Genomic DNA, 21,502 nt, shown 5'->3' on the forward strand with positions numbered 1-21,502 from the left:
TTTATTTCTAAGAGGGAGCTGCTTGCTATGGTTAAATTGGCTCAAAATGTCTTAACAAACAATCGATCAGCAGATAAATTTCTTTAATAGTTTTTTAAAGGTCAAACATTCATAGGGTGTCCATATGTCCCTGTTTTCCTGGTTTATGTGAAACTGTCCCAAAAGTTTTTTTCGGGATGCTTAAATGTCCCAGTTTCTTATTATGAACATTTTTGTACAAATGCATTTTCGCGTAATCAAAAAACAGCAGCAGAGTTCGTACCATTGTCTTCAATCGCGTCACCAGTCACAGTTTGTACATCTCCTTTCACCGCTGGGTTGTGTCCAGTGCATGTGATTTGATCAGTTTATAGATAAAGATAAAGTGAAATTTTTTGTAACAGTTTTTTAATTAGTTTAAGCTGCATAATAAAAAAATACCTAAACGTAAATGTGTTTTCAAAGAGGACTTCCAGAAAGAATGGAGCTTTATAAAAAAAAATGGATGACACGAAAATGAGGCTGAATGCAGAATGTGCTCATGTTTCATCAATATAAGTCACAGTGGGAGACATGATATCAAAGATCATGCTAATTCTAAAAAACATGCAATCAAATTTCTAGCAACTGCATCATCATCCAAATTGGAACAATTCTTTGTCAAAGAAAATTCAAATGAACATGACAAGCCATCGCTGAACTTATGATGGTGCATCATTTAATTTTCTTTGACTGCTCCTCAAGCCTTTTCGGTCAACTTTTTAATGACTCAAAAATCGCACAAAAATTTTCCAGTGCACGAATGAAAACAATTGCACTAATAAAGAATGTACTGACTCCTTATTCACTTAAAGTTTTAAAAGATGTCAATAGTACTGAATTCTTTGGAATTTCTGCTGATGCAAACAACCATAAATCAGAGAAGGTATCTCCACTGTTATTGCATTATTTTAACGAGAAAAATGGTATGCAAGTTAAACTTCTTAAGATGAATTTTTTACCCAATGAGACATCAGAAACTATCGCTAACTACATTCTTACTTCTCTGAAGGAAAATAATATCCCCAAAGAAAAGTGTATTGCATTTGGAGTTGACAACACAAATGTTAATTTTGGAGGCATCAACAGAAGAGGCCAATGCAACATATTTTCTCGACTCCAAAATTTGGCTAATCGTAAGTTAAGGGATTCCTTATGTACTGTATTGTAATGACTAATTATAATATAGTAGCACAACTTAATTTCCAGCACTCACCTCTTGACAATCCGCTTGGATGAGATGAAATTATAGAAACCACATAGTTAAAAGAGTGAGAAGCTTACTTGTATGAAATCATTACTAAAGACATGGTTCAATGTGAATTTTAAAAAAAATTAAAAATATAAAAACTGAGTGAACACTATTAAAAAACTGCACGTAAGAAAGGAAAGGAAATGTACGTTCTATTTCACAGTTGTCAATTAAAATTGTTAAGATGGAAATAACCTTGGATAGAATAAATTATTAATGAAAAAGCCAATAGTTGTGCACAAGCAACTTTTGATATTCGTCTTCAGTTAGCTTTGTGAGAAGAGGAACGCGAACGGTATAAAAAGAAGAGTTATTACCCGAGATGCAATTCATGATACGTGGGAACTTTATGTGTGCCAAGTTCCAAATGGGGGAAGAGGTTGATTGGGAGTTTTGTGTTTAGTACGTTTAATGACATGTCGACGAAACCATTCGATAACTAGTGCCTCATTTTGGAAAATTTTATAATTGAACCTAATTTGATTATTGTAATCACCGAATCGATTAGTGGATTATGAGTGTGGGAATGGATGAGGCACTAGTTATCGAATGGTTTCGTCGACACACGTTGTTAAATGTACTAAACACAACTTCCAATCAACCTCTCCCCATTTACTTGGCACACAAAGTTCCCACGTGCCCTGAATTGCATCTCTAGTAACAACTCTTCTTTTTAAACCATTTGCGTTCCTCTTCTCACAAAGTTAACTGAAGACGAATATCGAAAGTTGCTTGTGCACAACTATTGGCTTTTTTCATTAATAATTTATTCTATTCAAGGTTATTTCCATCTTAACGATTTTAATCGACAACTGTGAAATGGAATGTATATTTCCTTTCTTACGTGCAATTTTTAATATTGTTCACTCAGTTTTATGTATTTAATTTTTTTTTCAAAATTCAAATTGAACCACACCTTTAGTAATAATTTCGTACAAGTAAGTTTCTCACTCTTTTGACTACGTGGTTTCAATAAATTCATCTCATCCAAGCGGATTGTCAAGAGGTGAGTACTGGAAATTAAGCTGTGCTACTTTATTATAATTACTCCAAAATACGGTTAATTCCAATATCAAATGTCAAGTGCACATATTTCATAAACTTGCTCAATCGGGAGCAGGAAGACTAGCAGTTAACGTGGAACTGGTAGTTATAAAAATATTTTCTTACTTTCAACACTTATATGGTTCTAACGGAACATTTAAAGGAATTTTGTGCTACCATTGATATAGAGTATAAAAAATCACTCTATCGCTCATTGATATTATTTCCTGCCACTGACCGCATTTAAAATTTTTTCGAAGGTTTGAAATATTGTTTTTTTTCATCCGAAGAAAAGCCTCCCATTTTTATTGAGAAATTTTTTTAGCTTTCTCAATTTCTTCAATAAGCAGAAACTAAAAAAAAAAAAAAAAAAAAAACCAATTATAATTATTTTAGAGGTTAAAACAATTGTTGAAGAAACAATTAAGATGTTAGAAAAATTATTCAGTGTGATATGGAAAACCAAAGAGTTCATAAGTTTAAAAACAAAATTATAGATTTTTTTATTCAACAGCTAAAAATTATTTAGAAAATTGGTTAAAACCCCTAGAACTATTTCAGTTCTTAAACTGGACGCTAATGGAAAACATTCCAAAATGGGAGGATACAGCAAATTCTTCGGAATCATTTGAAAAAAACTGAAATTAAGTTTGATGAAAATTTATTATATGATCAGTTTGGAGTTAAAAAAAAATTGCCATAAACAAAGTCGAAAATAATAAAGAATGGAATACACTGAGTTGTGATGAAAAACAGACAACATTACTTAAAAATCAAATTCCTTGAACAAAAGAGGGGCTTTATTAGATTATGTTCATAATTATTTGCAATTCCAGGTCAATGCTGGCTGCGAGCAAATATTTTCTCCCATTATTAATCCCTGGGGGCAATTTTTACCTGGTACAAGTTAACTAACTTATTCTATACTTTTTGCTCTATTCACAGAGCTGAAACTTGCAATAGCTGGAGCCAGAACTGTTGGATAGAGTAGAGATTATAGAAATAATTAGTTAGTTCCAGGATAGTAATTTGAAGCCAAGCCCAACAAAAATGTTAAAAATGGATGGGACTGAAGCAGGGAATACAATGGACTGATCACTGATGAGTGTAATAGGTTAGAGATAAGTACAGTTAATGCAATTATTACATGTGTTTTTAATTTGAGGGACCTAAACTGCACAGATTGTAAGAGTAAAATAAAATTAAAAATAACAAAGATCTGTTAAGTGTTCTGCTAAATATATTAATAAAAAATAGTTTTCATATTTATTGCATAAATTTGTTGTTAAAATTTAAGAATTGTATTCTGTTTTTGTTAATTCTATGTTTTGGAAATAAAAAAAAAAAGGTTTTTTTTATTAAAACAAAATATCCCCACGTTTTTTCCCGATCCTCCCCCATAACATGTCCCGGTTTTGTGTTCTTCTAATATGGACACCCTAAACATTCACACCCTAATTTTCTACATAGAAATGGCTCTTAACTATTCTATCCACTTGTTGCTCGATAGTGGTTTTTTTTTTTTTTTTTTTTTTCCCCTGTTTCTCTTGATTTTTTGGCATCCACAAACTTCAGTACCTTGAACCAATGCCATGATGGCTCATCCCTTAAGTCAACCCTGATTTTAAGTACCCTAAAATGTGAAAGTATACTAGTCTGAGAGAAGAGTAGAAGAGAAGAGAATTACATCATAGGAATCCAATATCAACCACTGCTTTTTGTGAAGATACCTTTTCTTGAAAAAAGTATCTTCATTTACCACTTTTTATTACACTTTGAAGCCAAGATGGCAAATCTGTGAATACCCTGTATAATTTGTGTAATAAGTTTAAATGATCTTTATATATACAATTTTTGAAATGAAATTTTTCTTTTTGCACATGCCAATATATGCTTAAAAAAACTTAAGTTCTAATAACATAATTTAGGTTATCAAGAATTAAAGTGGAACTATGGCAATAATTTTGAAATACTGTCTTAAATTTCACTAGGTCTACCTTGGTTCACAATTTATGAAAATGAATGTGATACAGCACATTCATTTTCATAAAATAAGCATGCAACTCAAACTGAAGAAAATTGCCTTATTACCTGCGAATAGCTTTACTTGCTCTCTCCATTCAAGCCTTTTGAGCAATTATGGATATATTATTGAAACTAAAATGATGAAAGATTGAAATTTTATTCAGCCATCAAACACTAAGAATGTGGACAAAAAATGTTCGAAGACATCACTTTCGTATACCACCAGCAAGTAATTCTCAGAGTTGATATCCTGAAAGTAAAATGAAAATTTAGACAAGGGAGAGCAATATACACAATATAAAGCAATCATTCAAAACTTCCCCCCCCCCCAAATTGAGACATTACCTATCTTCATAGCTTCAATTGATAGCTAACTAGAGGTTTTACCAACAATTTCTATACTCATAATATGATTTGAACTTACAGCCTCATCCAGCTGCACAACAGTTGCATTGTCAACTATGCTATTGTGGCTGTACTTATTTCAATGTGAATGCATACACAAAAATACCTTCATCATATCAAATTAGCAAAAAAAAAAAAAAAATCACAGAATTTACAACAACAAATGACTTACATGGCTGTTCAACTTATGTATTAGCATTAATAAAAGCTAAATGATGCAAAGAAAAGAAAATTTTCACATATCCTTCCTTAAATTAAGTGCACGTCCCAAGTTCATCCAACTGGGCATTTGTGGCAAGCAGACGTGTCTTGGCGGTACTCGTCATAGTGATTACAGAGAATCTGAGATTGAGGGGATTAGTGGAGTAGAGTACAGTTACAGAGGTTTGAACATTGCTTTAATTAGTATACGTATTGTAAAGTTTATTTTGATATAATTTTTTTTTCCTGTAATAGTTAGATTTTTATAATATTATAAATATAAATTTTTGAAAGTTACTCTCATGATACTTTTGTTGATATTCTCATTGATACATTATAATTTTACAATGGTTGTTTCAAGATCCACCTTGAACACTTCATCAGAGGGTATTGTGACTCATATGGAAATAGCCGTAGGCGATTTCAGGGTGAATCATGATTTTATCCTTTGCAGAACCTGTGGCATGTATTCCAAGGTAGACCTAGTGGATAATCACAACTCACTTGGTGATTCTTTTCTTTGTCTCCATCGTACGGAGTGTACCAATCTGAAGTTAAAATTTGGTCCATTGCTAGAACAATTTGAGTCACTGAAAAAAATGGGCGTTTCCCTTCAGAATAATGTAACCGGGAGCACGTCAGGGACTCAAAACCCTAGTAACCTACCAAGTGGTGCACTTCCGATTCAGGCCCCAGAACAGAATAACCACAAGCGCAAACTACTCTGGTTCAAAAGGACTTCTTAGCTCTATTAGGAGACTCCATTGTCAGGGAAACGGGAAATATTTTTTGTAATAAAGATAGGTGGACTAGAACCATGGTATGTTTGCCGGGAGAATCTGATGCTTACATCTTTGCAGACACAAAGAGAACCATCCATTTGATAATAACCTGCAAACTTTTCATTTCAGTTTCTAAACACAGAAATCCTCGTGATTTTTGCCAGCAAATTCCACTGTTGCAACCTAGATCCTAATAGCTCACCCTATTGCTTTGAAAGATTTAAATCCCTAACCAAATCATTAAGTTCACTTTGCTCAATTAAGTGTGGGGTTTGTCATTATCAGGATTGTAAATAGGATTGGTAGATGTTGAGGGAGCAGGTATGAACTCTAGTGACTCTTGTTCTTCTTCTGGAATAGGGAGTTCTGGTGTGGGTGGCACTGGTCTTATTGCAGATGGAAGGTCAGTGTATTTTATTTTAACTATTTTTCCTTGAAAACCCCTTAGTATTTGTGAGGCAGAAATAACAATCTTCGGGGTGACTTGTTTGTTCTCGCCAGATCATTGGAACAGCAAAAGGCATTTTAGAATTGTGCCCTTTCAACCATTGTCAGATTTATATAGCACATATGTGGTGCCCACCTTTTATCCTGATCACCCATGTGACAAACAGAATAAAAATAATAAGCTTGTTTCACCTTGTCTGTGATTGATCATTGTTGCGACTTCACTGAAAACTGTCCAAAAACATAGCAAAAATCATTTGGTGAATTAACACACACATGCCATTTTTGCTCCATTTCACAAGACCAAAACAGAACTTTAAAACACCACAACCTACCACTAGATCTTACAAATCGAACTAACCCAAAAGTGTACATTTAAGGGCTAAAGACAGCTTGTAAACAAGTTGTCTTTCACAGAGGTGCTTGGCCGCCAGAAATATAATAGGGTGCAAACATGCTACCGCATAGTAAGTATTATAGCAATATAACTCAGAGCTTCAGGGCCATAAAACTAAAAAGAGGTATCAGTATACCATTAAACAACAAAGATATTTCTCTTTTGTTACGATAAATTTGACCGGGAAAGGTACAGAGATTTTGAAGCTATTTTATTTCAAAGTGCTTTTGCATTTTTCTAAAACATGTAAAAACATTTTACTGTCATTCATAATCACCAGCACTTACAAATTAACAAAAAAATGCTTAATTTCACCCATGTAGCAAAACGTTGTTGACCAATGTAATCAGTGGTGAAACCTTGTCATATTTTCAAGTTTAAATTTTGACTTTGACTTTCATGTTCTGCTAGTGAAATTAGTGACTGGACTGAAAATTTTAATGTAATTATACATACAAGGCTTAGGAGTTGTAGTTCCTCAGTATATATATATTTGTAGGTTTTTATGCTTATATGATTACACAGATTTATTCACTGCAACATATACCATTATTATTTATATACTCATCTCACCTGTTGAGTAAAATGAAAGGAAATCCATCACATAAGTGGGCCTTATAGAGAGCCCAAAAAAAAAAAAAAAAATGTTTTTATATTTGCAGTTCAATAGGAAAGTAATACAGTAGTTATAATTTTACATGATTTTTTTTTATTTTTATGATATTGTTCTACAAACTCAAAAATATATGCATTTCTCAACTGACTTCAGGATAGAATCTTAAATTACATAACTTATTATTATTAGTTACAGTTTTTACAATCAGTTTAGGAATTTTATTATTATTCCTAGGTTATATGGATATAAATTCCATCTAACAATTATTGTTCCCAGTAAAATAAATGTCTCAATAAAAAAGGAATTGTGCGGCCACCAGCTAAATTTCATGGCCATTTTTGTGACTACCAGAAAAACTCTTGAGAAGCACTGTTCTATACAATGAAGGCTAGTACCAATGACCTAAGCAAGCATGGATACATGCTATTTCAGTTATCAAGTGCAAGTGCACTTAATGTATAAAATGAGCATGACTTAGACCAGGGGTCGGCAAACTTTTTTTGGAAAGGGCCAGATTGTAAAATTTTTAGGCTCGGTGGGCCAGGTAGCAAGCTCGAAGATATTTACATGGGTAATTCTACTCATAGAGCAACAAAAAAAAAAAAAAGGTTCAAAATCTTTTTATTAGGAAGTGATATTTTACATAATATTTATACACATGCTGACACACAAATAAATGAATAAAATATTTCCATTTATTAATAAACATATTATAGAACTCGTTAAATTTTGTACTAATGCGATGAATGTAATTGTTTTTTCTGAGATAATATTTCATCATACTGGAGTTCGAAGTTAATATCTCAACTCGACTATCGGCTATTGCAGCGCGTAATTTGATTTATTTAAAATTTTTTTCATGTAAAAAACAATATTAACCCGCGGGCCACAGTTTGCCGACCTCTGACAGACTATGGATTCTTTGCACAAGACTTCTTGGTTCGTGGGGATATTTTTGTGTGCCATTCAGATGATTCCAACTTGGTCTCAGGGTCTCTTGTCTGCTTTTCTTACAAAGCTCAGATCCTGTGTAGATTTTTCAAACAAATCACCTGTGACGGCTTTCCTGCAGTCCATATGATTGTCCAACAGAAAATGTGGAACAAATTCCGTATCCATGCAAAACATTGCTAAATTATGCATCAGGAGTGTGTGTACTGAGCCCACAGAAGCCCAAATTCATGAGCAATCTCAACAACAGTCATTCTCCTATCATATCATGAGTTCCTTCACATTCATGATATTTTCATCATTTTGTGATATCAAAGGGCAAAGTTCATCTTCCAGCATCTTTGTAGTATTTTCTCCAAGTTTAAAGAAGAACTTGATTTGATGTTAGTATGCCATTCAAACTGCGAAATTCCACAGTCAGCTGTGACAAACGAGTGAAGCAGCCAAGCCAGTTCCCATTTGGCATGCGTTTGCCCCAAGATCAATGTCATTGTCCCATGAAACCTTATGGCTGTAGTGCAAACAATTTAAATACAAGCGTGCAATTCCAGGAACTTTTTGAATGTGCTACATACTTTCAATTAGTATTATTAGTGGCAAATGATGCAAGAAAGCAGCAAAAAAACTCTTTTTTCATATCATCTGTCCATTGTCTCCAATAATATGTCTAGTTTTTCTTTGAATTTATTCATACTACTACCCAACTCCACAACAACAGATGGAAGTCTGTTTACAACAATGAACCACCCACTAGCTGAATGCAAAGTTCTGCACATCTATATTCTGGAATCAGCATTATCCAAATGCAGTACAGAGCATTTATTAATGTTAAACCTCAGTTGCCACATTCAGCTAATCCACTTAGTTTATTTAGATCTTCTTGCAGCACCATATCCTTATTATTGTCATTAACTGCTCTGCACACATTTGTATTAGCTCTTGTGCCAAGGAACCCTCACTAAACTGACCAACCAAATAACTATATCATCATTAATATATATTATAAACAGTAAATAAATGAGAAGGAAAAGTTGTTCTGCAAGTTTGAAGGATGTTAAAAGGATGCTGACTGGTTTCAGCATGTGTTTGGGGCAGTTTGAAAGAAAGATAGAATTACAGAAGAACAATACCTGGTTGTTGTTTGGATTTTAGGAGCATTAGCAACTAAGGCCATATTGCTCCGGGGATATGCGGTGGTCATTCCCTGACCTTTCCGCATCCTCCGTATTTGGTGGTCATGGGCTCGAACCCCGGTCTAATCAAGAAGCGTGTGCTACGCACTGCTGCTCCTGCCCACCTGGCTATGGAGGCACCAGAAGAGAACAATACCCATGGAAGTATCTATATAAAAGGCATGCAGCAGGCAACAGAACATCTACAAGAAAGAGTGGAGAGACTTTGTTAGAGATGGATCATGAATTAACATGATTGCCCTCTTTTATACAGAGTCTAGAAGCCTGGGAGAGGTTTTGGAGGTGCCAACCCAAATGAGAGAACATTCCATGGTAGGGAGGAGTTGAGATTTGTACAAAGTGAGTAGCTGTTTGGAAGAAGTGTTGCAGAGAGCAAAAGAGAAAACCCAGTTTTTTTAGATGCAGAGGAAGAAATATCTGTGATGTGCTTATGCCAAGAGAGATTAGAAATCAGGGTAATGAATCCCCAATAGAGATATGTGATCTTGTCTAGAAATGTGTGTCATTGAAGATAACTATAGGAGCAGAAGAATCCTTTTTTGTGAGATATAAGATAGGACTAGAATTTTAGAAGGATTAAAATAAACTAAGTTAGCACTGCCTCACTGCATAATTACCTGAAGATCAGCATTTAAGGAATTGGTAGTGGATATTCAAGAAGTTGAAGCTGTTTATGCAGCTTCAACTTCTTGCAAAGGTTTCTAAAACTAGAAAGTGAAATGCAATGTGCTATCATCAACAAAACTATGGATAGGATTTCCCATCAATGAAAGAAGGTCATTAATACATAAAAGGAAAAGTAAGAGTAGGTGAAAAACTGAACTTCAGGAACACCAGCATTAGTGAAGAAGTTAGAAGACAGAAAGCCATCTATCATCACTGTCAGACAGAAAAGTGGATACCCAATTACAAAAAGTAAGATGGAAGTTTATTTAGGAGACTTTTATGCCAAATGCAATCAAAAGCTGTTGAAATGTCAAGAGCAACTGCTTGAGTTTCACCAAACTTTTCCATCAAAAATGTCCATAGATGGATAACATAAGCAATATATCACCGGGGGGGGAATCAACACTGACAGAATCCATAGCAGCAATCATTGATTAGATGGAAGGTTTCTACATAGTTTAGGAGTTGGAAGTTGATGGATTTCTCTATTACTTTAACTTATAGGCAAAAGTTTTGGCCAATAGCTTTAGCAAGAGACCAGAATGCTTGACTACCATTTGCACAAGAAGCACTAGGCTGTTCAAAATCTAGTTTGAACTGGTTAATACCTGTTTTACAATTGTTACAAGCTTTGGTGCAGGCAGAAAATGAATTTGAAGATTTGGATGCAAGCCAATTGCGAAATGCAACATTCCTATCTTGAACAGCCTTGCACACTTACTGGAAACCAAGGTTTAGATAAATGTTAAGATTTTAAGGTGGAGTGTGGAATAAAGGATTTCAACCCCCACAAGAATAATTTCACTGACACAATCTGAACAAAGGTTGCATCAGAAGATTTAAAACAGTAATCCAACCAAAAAAAAGATATCTCACAGATGATCCCATTTTGCATTCTTCTAATGTGGCCATTCCCAACACGAGGTTGGGAATGGCCACAAGAGAAAGGCTCCATTGGAGAAGTTATGATCTGAGATGCCTAGAAGATCATTCACCTCACCCATGTACTTGGAAGGACTGTTTGTGAGAAAAAGATCAAAAATGTTGGCTGTATGATGAGGATTGTCTGGTATTCTAGTATGTAAATGAACAATCTGTGTGAGGTCATCAATAATTGCAAAAGCCGTAGCATCTTCACCAGCTAGGTGAAGTGAACAGAAAATAGAAGCCAGCTGGAGTTGTGAACATTAAAATCACCAAAGAAAATTACCTCAATGTTAGGAAAATTGGACTGGAGAATGTAAGAAAGGAAGTCAAAGATTTACAAGTGATTAGCAGAATTAGGAGATATAGAGGCAAAAGATGAATTCTGAAAGAGTGGCACAAAAGATTTTAGGCTAGAATATTAAAGAGGAGATTTCAAATTAAGTCTTTTACAAGAAATATTAGAACTGACATATGCACAAATACCACCTTTGAAATGAAAAGAATCATAGAGAATAAATAGGACAACTGAAATGAGCAGTAGTTGAATCAACCAATAACTGATTCTGTCAGAAAAAATATGTGGCATTTGGCAGACTAATTGGAAATGGGTTGGAACTGAGATCACTTAAATGTATAGAAATCTAAATATATGACATCAAAATTATTCTTTGCATCCACTTCCTTTCTGACAACTTCATGGTAGATAATGAGATAGGTCAGGCATGATCGAACCTTAACAAATCTGTGCTGTGATTGCCTCATGGCTTCACTCCTATCTAGGTTACCTTGCATTATTTTTTTTAACTATTGACTCCACAATTTTTCTTTGGGACAGAAGTCAAACTGATAGGTCTGCAATTAGTATTCACTTCACCCTTTGAGCCACCCTTGTGATTATGGCCAAAGCTTTAACCACTTCTGCAGCTTTTTTTAAAAATATAATTGGCTAGGTTCTTATCAGCCAGGGGAGTTTTGTTTACTTTACTTTTAGCAGCAATTTTTCTTTTTCCGTTATTATAAAATCATTTAATTTTCAATCATTATTAGACAGAATTTTGCTAACCCTGTTTTTATAAACTTCATGTGTGAACTTAGATACAAAATAATTATTTATTTTACAGAAATCTGTACAGGATCATCAACAGTTATGCCATTTATGTCAGGAGGACCAATGTGATTCACCATTTTCTTGTAGTGTTCATATATACGCAAAGAATTCTCGTAATCTGCCTGATCCTGCTTAACCCCCAGGTAACTTCATTACAGACTAGTTTTTACTTACTATACAACTCTGCATCTCCACAATTTATAATCATTGCATTTATTTGTTTGTTTGTTATTTGGTTTTTAGGAGCATTAGCAACTAAGGCCATATTGCTCCAGGAATATGCGGTGGTCATTCCCTTGACCTTTACGCATCCTTCGTATTTGGTGGTCACGGGCTCGAACCCCGGTCTACTCAAGAAGCGTGTGCTGCACACTGCTGCTCCTTCCCACCTGGCTAACATTTATTTAAACTCTCTGGTACTAATTTGATATTACACAGATTTAGTTCCAAACCTTGAACAATCTTGATTGCTATAAAACACAGTGGCATCTATGATTACATCTCTGAACACTTCAATTCTGGCATTTACACCTTTCAACATTGGTTGACCCCATTAAAAAAAAAAAAGTTTAAAAAACGCCTGAGCCCATTACAATCACCTTCGCAAAAACAAAAACACCTTCTCTCTGTCCTTGATATTAGTTATTTCTTTGAATAAATCCCACATTGATACAATATTACTACTGCTACTTAAAGATTCCATTACTTGAAGATTCATAATACATAAATCACTGCTGACAAATCAAGAATATTGCTCTAACATGTTGATGTGGTAAATAGTCAACTGGTAAATCAAAAAATGTTCTATTGAGTGAGTCATCCAGTAAATCAAGAAACATTCTACCAAATGATGCAAGGAAGCAAGTTTATACAGCTTCATCAGCTAACAGGGAACACAACACACCCCTACCTATCTACCCACTATCTCCCTCGAATAATTATTAATCATTCTAAGAAATTATTATTAATCATTCTAACTAAGAAATATTGTTCACGGTTTAGGCCTAAATGGTTGTCAGATGAACTAATGAGACATGTGGCAGAGAAGAAAAATGCATGGGATACATACAAATTAATGGGTGACATGGAAGCCTATGATAGATATAAGTTGGTCTGTAACCAAGTCACAAAGGAGATTAGGCAGGCAAAGGCAGACTACGAAAAATCCTTGGCAAAGGATGCAAAGAAAAACAGAAGAGTTCTTTACATATTTAAATTCGAGAAGGAAAGGGATGAATCAGATTGGTCCACTGGATATTGATGGTTCAACAGTTGAGGATCCTGCTCAGGTGGCTAACAATCTAAACGAGTATTTTGCATCTACATTCACGCATGAGGAGTTATTCAGGAAGGAGAATGATGTAGGTAAAGTAAACATTGGCAGTGAGCTGGATGATTTTGTAATAACTGAGAGGAAAGTGGAGGAGAGATTGTTGAGGATAAACATAAAAAAGGCACCTGGGGTGGAGGGGATCTATCCAGTTATATTAAAGGAGGCAGCAAAGGAAGTAAGCAAACCCCTAGCCATAATTATGAGAGCTTCTTTGGACTCAGGGGAGGTACCCATAGACTGGAGATGTGCAAATGTAACCCCAATTCACAAAGGAGGATCAAAGGCTGACACAAGTAATTATAGACCTGTTAGTTTAACTTCTGTTCCAGGTAAGTTAATGGAGGTACTGGTTAAAGAAGCACTGCAGGATCATCTAGACAAGAATTCAGTTATAGCTCAGACGCAGCATGGTTTTGTTAAGGGCAGGTCTTGCCTGACCAATTTGATTGGATACTATGATGTAGTCACAAAAGAACTGGATGCAGGGAATAACTTTGATATTATATATTTGGATCTTAGAAAGGCTTTTGATACTGTTGCACATGGAAGACTGCTGCACAAATTGGAGCAGTGTGGCATTGGAGGCAAATTGCTGCTATGGATAAGGGGATGGTTGAGTGGCAGAAGACAGAGAGTGGTAATCAATGGACACTGCTCAACGTGGACTAATGTTATTAGTGGAGTTCCTCAGGGTTCAGTGTTGGGTCCGTTGTTGTTTTCGGTGTTTATGAATGATATTGATGATGGGATATCAAGTTTAATGTCCAAGTTTGCAGATGATACAAAGGTTGGCAGGGTTGTTAAGGACACTACTGACGCTATGCTGCTGCAACAGGATCTGGAAAGGTTGAACAGATGGGCTGAGAGGTGGCAAATGAAGTTTAACATTGACAAATGTAAAGTACTACATATGGGAAACAGTAACCCCAGAGCAACGTATCAACTCTGCGGTACTACACTGACAGTGGTGGAGAATGAAAAGGACCTGGGGGTAATTGTGCAGGCAGATATGAAGTTCCCTGAGCAGTGCAGATGAGCTGCAAGAGTAGCTCATGGTGTCTTGTCAATGATATACAGGAATTTTTCTAGCAGGGATAAGGAGGTGATTATTCCCTTGTATAAGGCAATGGTTAGGCCACATCTTGAGTACTGTATACAGGTCTGGAGGCCTCATTTCAAGAAGGATGTAGAGCTGCTGGAACGGGTACAGAGAAGGGCAACAAGATTAGTGAATGGAACAAAGGGTTGCTCTTACGAAGAAAGGCTTAAGTTTTGCAAATTACAGTCTGGAGACTAGGCACCGGCGAGGTGATCTGATAGAGGTGTATAAGGCTTTGAATGGTTTGAGCATGCTCAATGCCAATGGGATTCTTCATCTTGCTCAGAATAATCACCTCAGAGGGCATAAATTCAAATTGAGGAAGGACGGATGTCGGATAGATGTGCGGAAATTTGCCTTTGGCCAGCGGGTGGTTGGTTGGTGGAACCGACTTCCATCACTTGTTGTTGAAGTTGATAGCCTAAACAAATTTAAAGCTCAACTGGACAGGTATTTCGAACGAACGGAGGGGTGAAATGGGAGTGGGTTTTTTTTTTTTTTTTGGGTGATGCTGAATAAGCTTGCTTTCTTGCATCATATGCCTCTACTAATGCTAATGCTAATGCTAATTCAGGGGCTTAAAAGTAATGAATATGGAATTCCTTTACTTCAATCTACTGTATAAGAGTTTTACACAGAATCAGTTGGGTGGGAGAAGGATAATTCAGATCCGCATTTATCTGATAAGGGTCAAAGTAATGCTTGCACTCACCCCATAAATTCTTGTTTGTTGCCATAACAACCGATGTTGATAGGTTGTTCTGAGGGTAGCAATGTTTCAAATGAGAGGGAAGATATAGCTTGGGATACAAACCTAAATAATTTCAAGGGGTGTGCCAGAGCAGTAAACTATAGAAGATTACTTAGTCTAACTATGTCTACAGTAATTCAGGAGTGTTGTCAATAAAATGGCTGAATTTGAACTCTTAGTTAAGACACCTAATACTGATGTAATAGGGCTAATAGAAACATGGTGCCACCCGGAAATTGGATGATGAGTTCCATTACAGTATGTATAATGTATTTAGGAAAGATAAGGTAGATAGGAGTGGAGGGGTCATGCTCTTAAGAAAAGCAGCCTGAGTGCGAAAAGAGTTTTTGCTGAGTCTGAAATTACGTTTGCCAGCATAGAATCTGTGTAGTGTTGGAAGCAAAGAAACAACGAGAGTGGGAGTAATCTACGGACCAGAAGATTGTGAAGAATATATAATGGAGTCTTTACATGCAGATAAGTGGGCAAGCAAGCGTGAATGCCTTATTATAGGCGACTTTAATCTTGGAATAAGTATGAGGGAAATTTAAGATGGGGAAAAACTTTTTAAAATAAACAAGATGATTATTATTTGTACCAGCATGGTAGAGAAAGTACTAGGGAATATTCTTGAAATCATCATTAATAAGGGTTCAGACGACATCATAGAGTTTAAACTACAGGAACAACTGTCAGAAAGTGATCATGCAATCATCAGCTGGAAGATGAAGAAAGATGTTGCAGTAGTTAAAGGTAAAGGCATGGTTTTTAACTTCAGAAGACGGGACTTTGACAGTTTATGGCATCTGTGAACAGGGGGGGGGGGTTGTCAAGGGATGGTGAATACATACTTTTAAAGCAAAAATCACAAAAGCCATGAACACATACATACCTTTAAGAAAATATTACAGATCAACTTGTACCTGTTGTAGGCTTCAATACTTTTCATTGCTTGTAACTGTCCCATGCTATCTTTTTCTGCTCTATTTAACCAGCTGGCTCTGCAGTCATCCATTTCAGCCTCCTCCAGCAATATTTTCTTGATGTTATTATCGCAAATAAGGCCACAGAAGCCAAAGCTGCAAATGAGAAAGCATTGGCAAGAGAACAAAGAATGAGGACAAGGAATTTTTCATGTATGCAAATACAAGGAAGAAAAAAGCGAATTAGACAAAAGGACATTTCCCACACCCTTGTGCATTGGATTGGGAAAGTCTTAGACAACCCAGCTGATGTGGATGAATTGAACAGGTATTTTGCATCTATCTTTATTGACCAAAGACCCACCGTGCTGATAAGAGGCTGTAAGAGTGAGTCTGAGCCATGTGAAATTAGCGATGTCGTAATTACATGATTGCTTATTAGAAAAACTTGAGCATAAAGGTAAGTAAGGTTCCTGGAGTTCATTGCATATACCCTGTAGTTGTGAGGGAGAGCGCGAGGGAGTGTATTGAACCATTGAGGTTAATTATGAGGGCATCTTTGGACTCAGGGGAGATTTCTTTGGACTGGAGAAGTACCAATGTATCACCAATACATAAAGGCGATTCTAGGAGTGAAGTCGGTAACTACAGACCGGTTAGTCTGACTTCAGTGGTAGGAAAAGTCTTAGAGGCAGTGATTAAGAGTGCAATCCAGGGACATTTAGATAGATATGACATTCTGAAAGACATACAACATGGCTTTGTTAAAGGTAAATCATGCTTAACTAACTTAGTATACTATTTTGACACAGTTACTCATGAGCTGGATTTAGGGAATAATTTTGATATAGTTTATTTGGACTTTAGCAAAGCATTTGACTCAGTTCCTCATGAGAGGTTACTGTATAAGCTTGAACAGGTTGGGATTACTGTTAAAATTCTAAGATGGATTGCTGGGTTGCAGGGGGTTGTGATTAATGGATATTCTTCAGATTCGTGTAACATCAGGAGTGGGGTCCCTCAAGGATCAGTTCTTGGACCACTGTTTTTCATTTTCATAAATGACATCAACAAAGGGATAGAAGGTGTGATGTCAAAATTTGCAGATGACAAAGATTGGCAGAGTTGTTAATGATCGGTGCCAAGCAGTGCTCCTTCAGGATGACTTGAATAGATTTCAAAGATGGTAAGAAAAGTGGAAGCTCTATTTTAATGCTGCTAAATGCAAGGTCTTACACTTGGGGATTAGCAACTCACAAAGAATTATACACTTGGTGGGACTGAATTAAAAACAATGGAAGAGGAAAGGGAGCTGAGAATTATAATATTGGCAGATATAAAGTTTTCTGAACAGTGTACACAGGCATCCAGACAGGCAGCATGGTGTCCCATCGATGATTTATAATGCGCTATCCTGTAGAGGTAGGGAGGTCATAATCCCACTATATAAGGCAATAGTAAGACCACATTTGGAATACTGTGATCAGGCATGAGGGGTTAGAGGGGAACAGGTATTCTGTGTATTATCAGACACTCAGTCTAAAACACTGATGGATCCAATATCTTTCTATTACAGAAGATTTAGGAGAAGTCCGGTTGGCCTGCCTGACTAAAATCCACACATGCACACCTTCTCGATGGTAAGCCCTGTTATGTCACTTAGGTGGCAACGAACGTGTAGAGTGGTTCTCTTCAAGATGCCTGGTCAGCATGAAGAGGAAAAGACCAAACCCTCCAGCACATGACAGCATGATGAAACAAATGGCCCTCAGTCCCCAGCAGCTCTCACCCCCCTTACGGCAGCGAGAGGATCAGAGCGAAAGCAGAGGGTGCAAAGAATCTCTGGGTACGACTAGGCTGCCATGCACGGAAACTAAACTTGGCCTGTTACAACGTAAGATTGCTCATCAGTGAAGACAGGATATTAGAGCTGTAAAAGGAATTAGAAAATGTGAAATGGAATATCATCAGTTTGGCTGAAACAGGAAGAAGAAATTAATCACTTATAAGTTTTCCACTTAAAACTTATTTCCACTTGATCAACGGAAACAGTGAAAGGAGCAAAGGTGGAGTTGGGTTTCTGGTCCATAAAGATATGAAAAACAACATTTTGGAATTCAAAAGTACATCACCAAAGGTGTCAAGACTAATACTCAGGATTTCTAAGAAGTACAAGCTAAAGGTTATAATGATTTATGCACCAACATCAAGCCATCATGATGAAGAGGTTGAAGAAATAGAATAGAGTCTTCTAGATGAGCAGAAAACCCACTACACTATCATTATGGGGGACTTCAATGCTACGATTGGAAAAAGACAAAACAGTGCAGAAAGGGGAACTATAGAAAATTTTGGAATTGGTGAAAGAAATGAAAGAGGTGAAAGACTTGTGGAATTTGTAGAATCTCGAGGATTGTCGGTAATGAACACTTTTCAAGAAAAGGGTGAACAGGAAGTGGACATGGAAGAGTCCAAATGGATTAACAACTAATGAAATCGACTTCGTCCTCACTAACAGAAAATATATCATGATGTTACAGTCCTGAACAAGGTAAATGATGGAAGTGATCACAGAATAGTAAGATGCACATTTGATATAGATGTAAGAAAAGAAAGGAAAAAACTGATTTGAGTAAATGATATGAAGGTCTTTGAGATAACAGAAGAGGAGAAAAAGCAGTGTGTATTGGAACTTAAGAACAAGTTTGAGCTTCTGCAGACTGCTCAGGACCAAGATATCGACAAGGAATATTACAACTTTCTGAAAGTGATAAAGCCCAAGAAACCTATAGGTAAAAAGAAATCCAAAGAAGAAAAAATTAGTCAAGAAACACTTGTCACGATGAACCGAAGGTGACAAATGAATAGCAAGATAAACATCGACAAGGAGAAAATTTGAGTATATTGAGTTATGCAAAGCCATTAGAAAGAAACTCAGAGGACATAAGAAGATTTAACACAAGAAAAGTAGAACAAACATTAAGGGAAAACAAAGGACTCAAATCAGCAGCCATGAGCCGTAATACACAAAGACAAATGATACTGAAACTGAAGAATGGCAATGGTGTACTTATAAATAGCAGAGAAGGCATAATTCAAATAGCAGAAGACTACTATAGAGAATTACACAAGGAGCAGGGGAATGATGCTAGCAGTGGGGAAGATGGATTGCAAATTAGTAACATGTATGACATACCCTGGCTTTAGTTGAGAATCCTGTCCTGGCTTTAGGACAGGATTCTCAACTATGGATCACCTTCACGTAATATCACAGCTAATGGAGAAAGCAAATGAATATAAAACACCATTATGCCTGGCATTTGTGGATTATGAAAAGGCATTTGACTCCATACAGCATAAGGCAATGTTTCGGGCACTGGAAAGACAAGGCATAGATACTCCATATATTATGATTTTGAAGAAAATATATGAGAGTGCTACCTCCTTTATTAGACTAGACAAAGACAGTAGCAAATTTAAAATCGAGAAAGGAGTTCGACAAGGAGACACAATATCTCCGAAGCTGTTTACTGCTGCCCTTGAAGAAGCTTTCAGAAGATTAGACTGGTCGCAGAAAGGAGTCAATGTGAACGGAGAGTACCTAAACCATTTACGATTTGCAGATGACATTGTGGTCATAAGCCACGATCCCAAAGAATTAGAGGAAAATCTTAATCAGTTATGCACAGTTAGTAAGGATTTTGGACTAAAGATGAATATGGCTAAAACAAAAGTAATGATGAACAAGTATGCCACGGAAAGGGAAATAATGATTGAAGGAGCAGTAATTGAAAAGGTGGAGTCATATACTTATCTGGGACAAGTTATTAGCTGTAATAATGATAAATGGCTGGAAGTCAAGAGAAGAATAAATTTTGGATGGATAGCATTCAGGAAATATAGTCACATACTGAAGAGCAATATCCCAGTTTGTCTGAAACGTAAAATAATGAATCAATGTATACTCCCCACCATGACTTATGGAAGTGAAACTTGGGCACTCACCAAAAGAATGGAAGAGAAGCTGAGAACTACACAGCGAAGAATGGAACGAATCATATTGGGAATCAGACTGTTAGATAAGAAGAGAAACACATGGATTAGGCAGCAAACTCAAGTAAAGGACATTCTTATCAAAACTAAAGAACTAAAATGGTCTTGGGCAGGACACATAGCTCGAAGACATGATGACAGATGGACTAAGAAAATAACGGAATGGTACCCAAGAGGAGCTAGAAGAAAACCTGGAAGACAAAGGCGGAGATGGATAGATGAAATTCATGAGTTTGAGTAGTAAATGGATGGCCAGTGCTCAAAACAGAAGGAACTGGAAAGTTGCTGGAGAGGCCTTCATCCTGCAGTGGATTGAAAATGGCTGATGATGATGATGACATACCCGATTTTCATCCTGATGAGGTAGAACATGCATAGAAGAAAATGATGAATCAGTAGGCCCTGGGGGAAGATGAAGTTACTGTAGAGTTGTTAAAATTGGGAGGAAGAGACATGACACAAAAACTAGTAAGACTCTTCACAAAATGCATTAGAAAAGGCATGACACCTAAGGAGTGGAATAATGCAATCATAGTTTTCCTGCACAAGAAAGGAGATAAATCAGAAATTGGAAATTATAAACCAATTAGCTTGTTATTCCACATCTACAAGTTGTTCACAAGGGTCATTAATAACAGATTAGAAAGAATACTTGATGAGAACCAACCGAAAGAGCAAGCTGGCTTTAGGACAGGATTCTCAACTATGGATCACCTTCACATAATATCATTAAGGGAAAACAAAGGACTCAAATCAGCAGCCATGAGCCGTAATACACAAAGACAAATGATACTGAAACTGAAGAAAAGCAAATGAATATAAAACACCATTATGCCTGGCATTTGTGGATTATCAAAAGGCATTTGACTCCATACTGCACAAGGAAATGTTTTGGGCACTGGAAAGACAAGGTATAGATACCCCATATATTATGATTTTGAAGAAAATATATGAGAATGCTACCTCCTTTATTAGACTAGACAAAGACAGTAGCAAATTTAAAATTGAGAAAGGAGTTTGACAACGAGACACAATATCTCCGAAATTGTTTATTGCTGCCCTTGAGGAAGCTTTCAGAAGATTAGACTGGTCGCAGAAAGGAGTCAATGTAAATTGAGAGTAACTAATCCATTTATGATTTGCAGTGACATTGTGGTCATAAGACACGATCCCAAAGAATTAGAAGAAAATCTTAATCATTTATCCAAAATCCTTACTATCTTAATCAGTTAGTAAGGATTTTGGACTAAAGATGAATATGGCTAAAACAAAGTAATGATGAACAAGTATGCCACAGAAAGGGATATAATG

At 36.2% G+C, this 21,502-nt stretch overlaps 1 protein-coding gene across 2 annotated transcripts in view; it reads right to left on the minus strand.

Moving 5' to 3' along the window:
• LOC150076474 (uncharacterized) overlaps positions 1-21,502 on the minus strand; it is a 187,589-nt gene that overhangs the window by 140,642 nt on the left and 25,445 nt on the right. For both annotated transcript variants that reach the window (XM_090388102.1, XM_090388101.1), the window contains exon 2: positions 4,406-4,589. In XM_090388102.1, coding sequence (XP_090244228.1) covers positions 4,406-4,434 — 29 coding nt within the window. In that variant the 5' untranslated portion in view covers positions 4,435-4,589. The remainder of the gene's footprint in view (positions 1-4,405; positions 4,590-21,502) is intronic.

Source organism: Mastigoproctus giganteus, chromosome 13 (assembly GCF_048544385.1).
Source record: "Mastigoproctus giganteus isolate SK-2022 chromosome 13, ASM4854438v1, whole genome shotgun sequence".
Classification (NCBI taxonomy): domain Eukaryota; kingdom Metazoa; phylum Arthropoda; class Arachnida; order Uropygi; family Thelyphonidae; genus Mastigoproctus; species Mastigoproctus giganteus.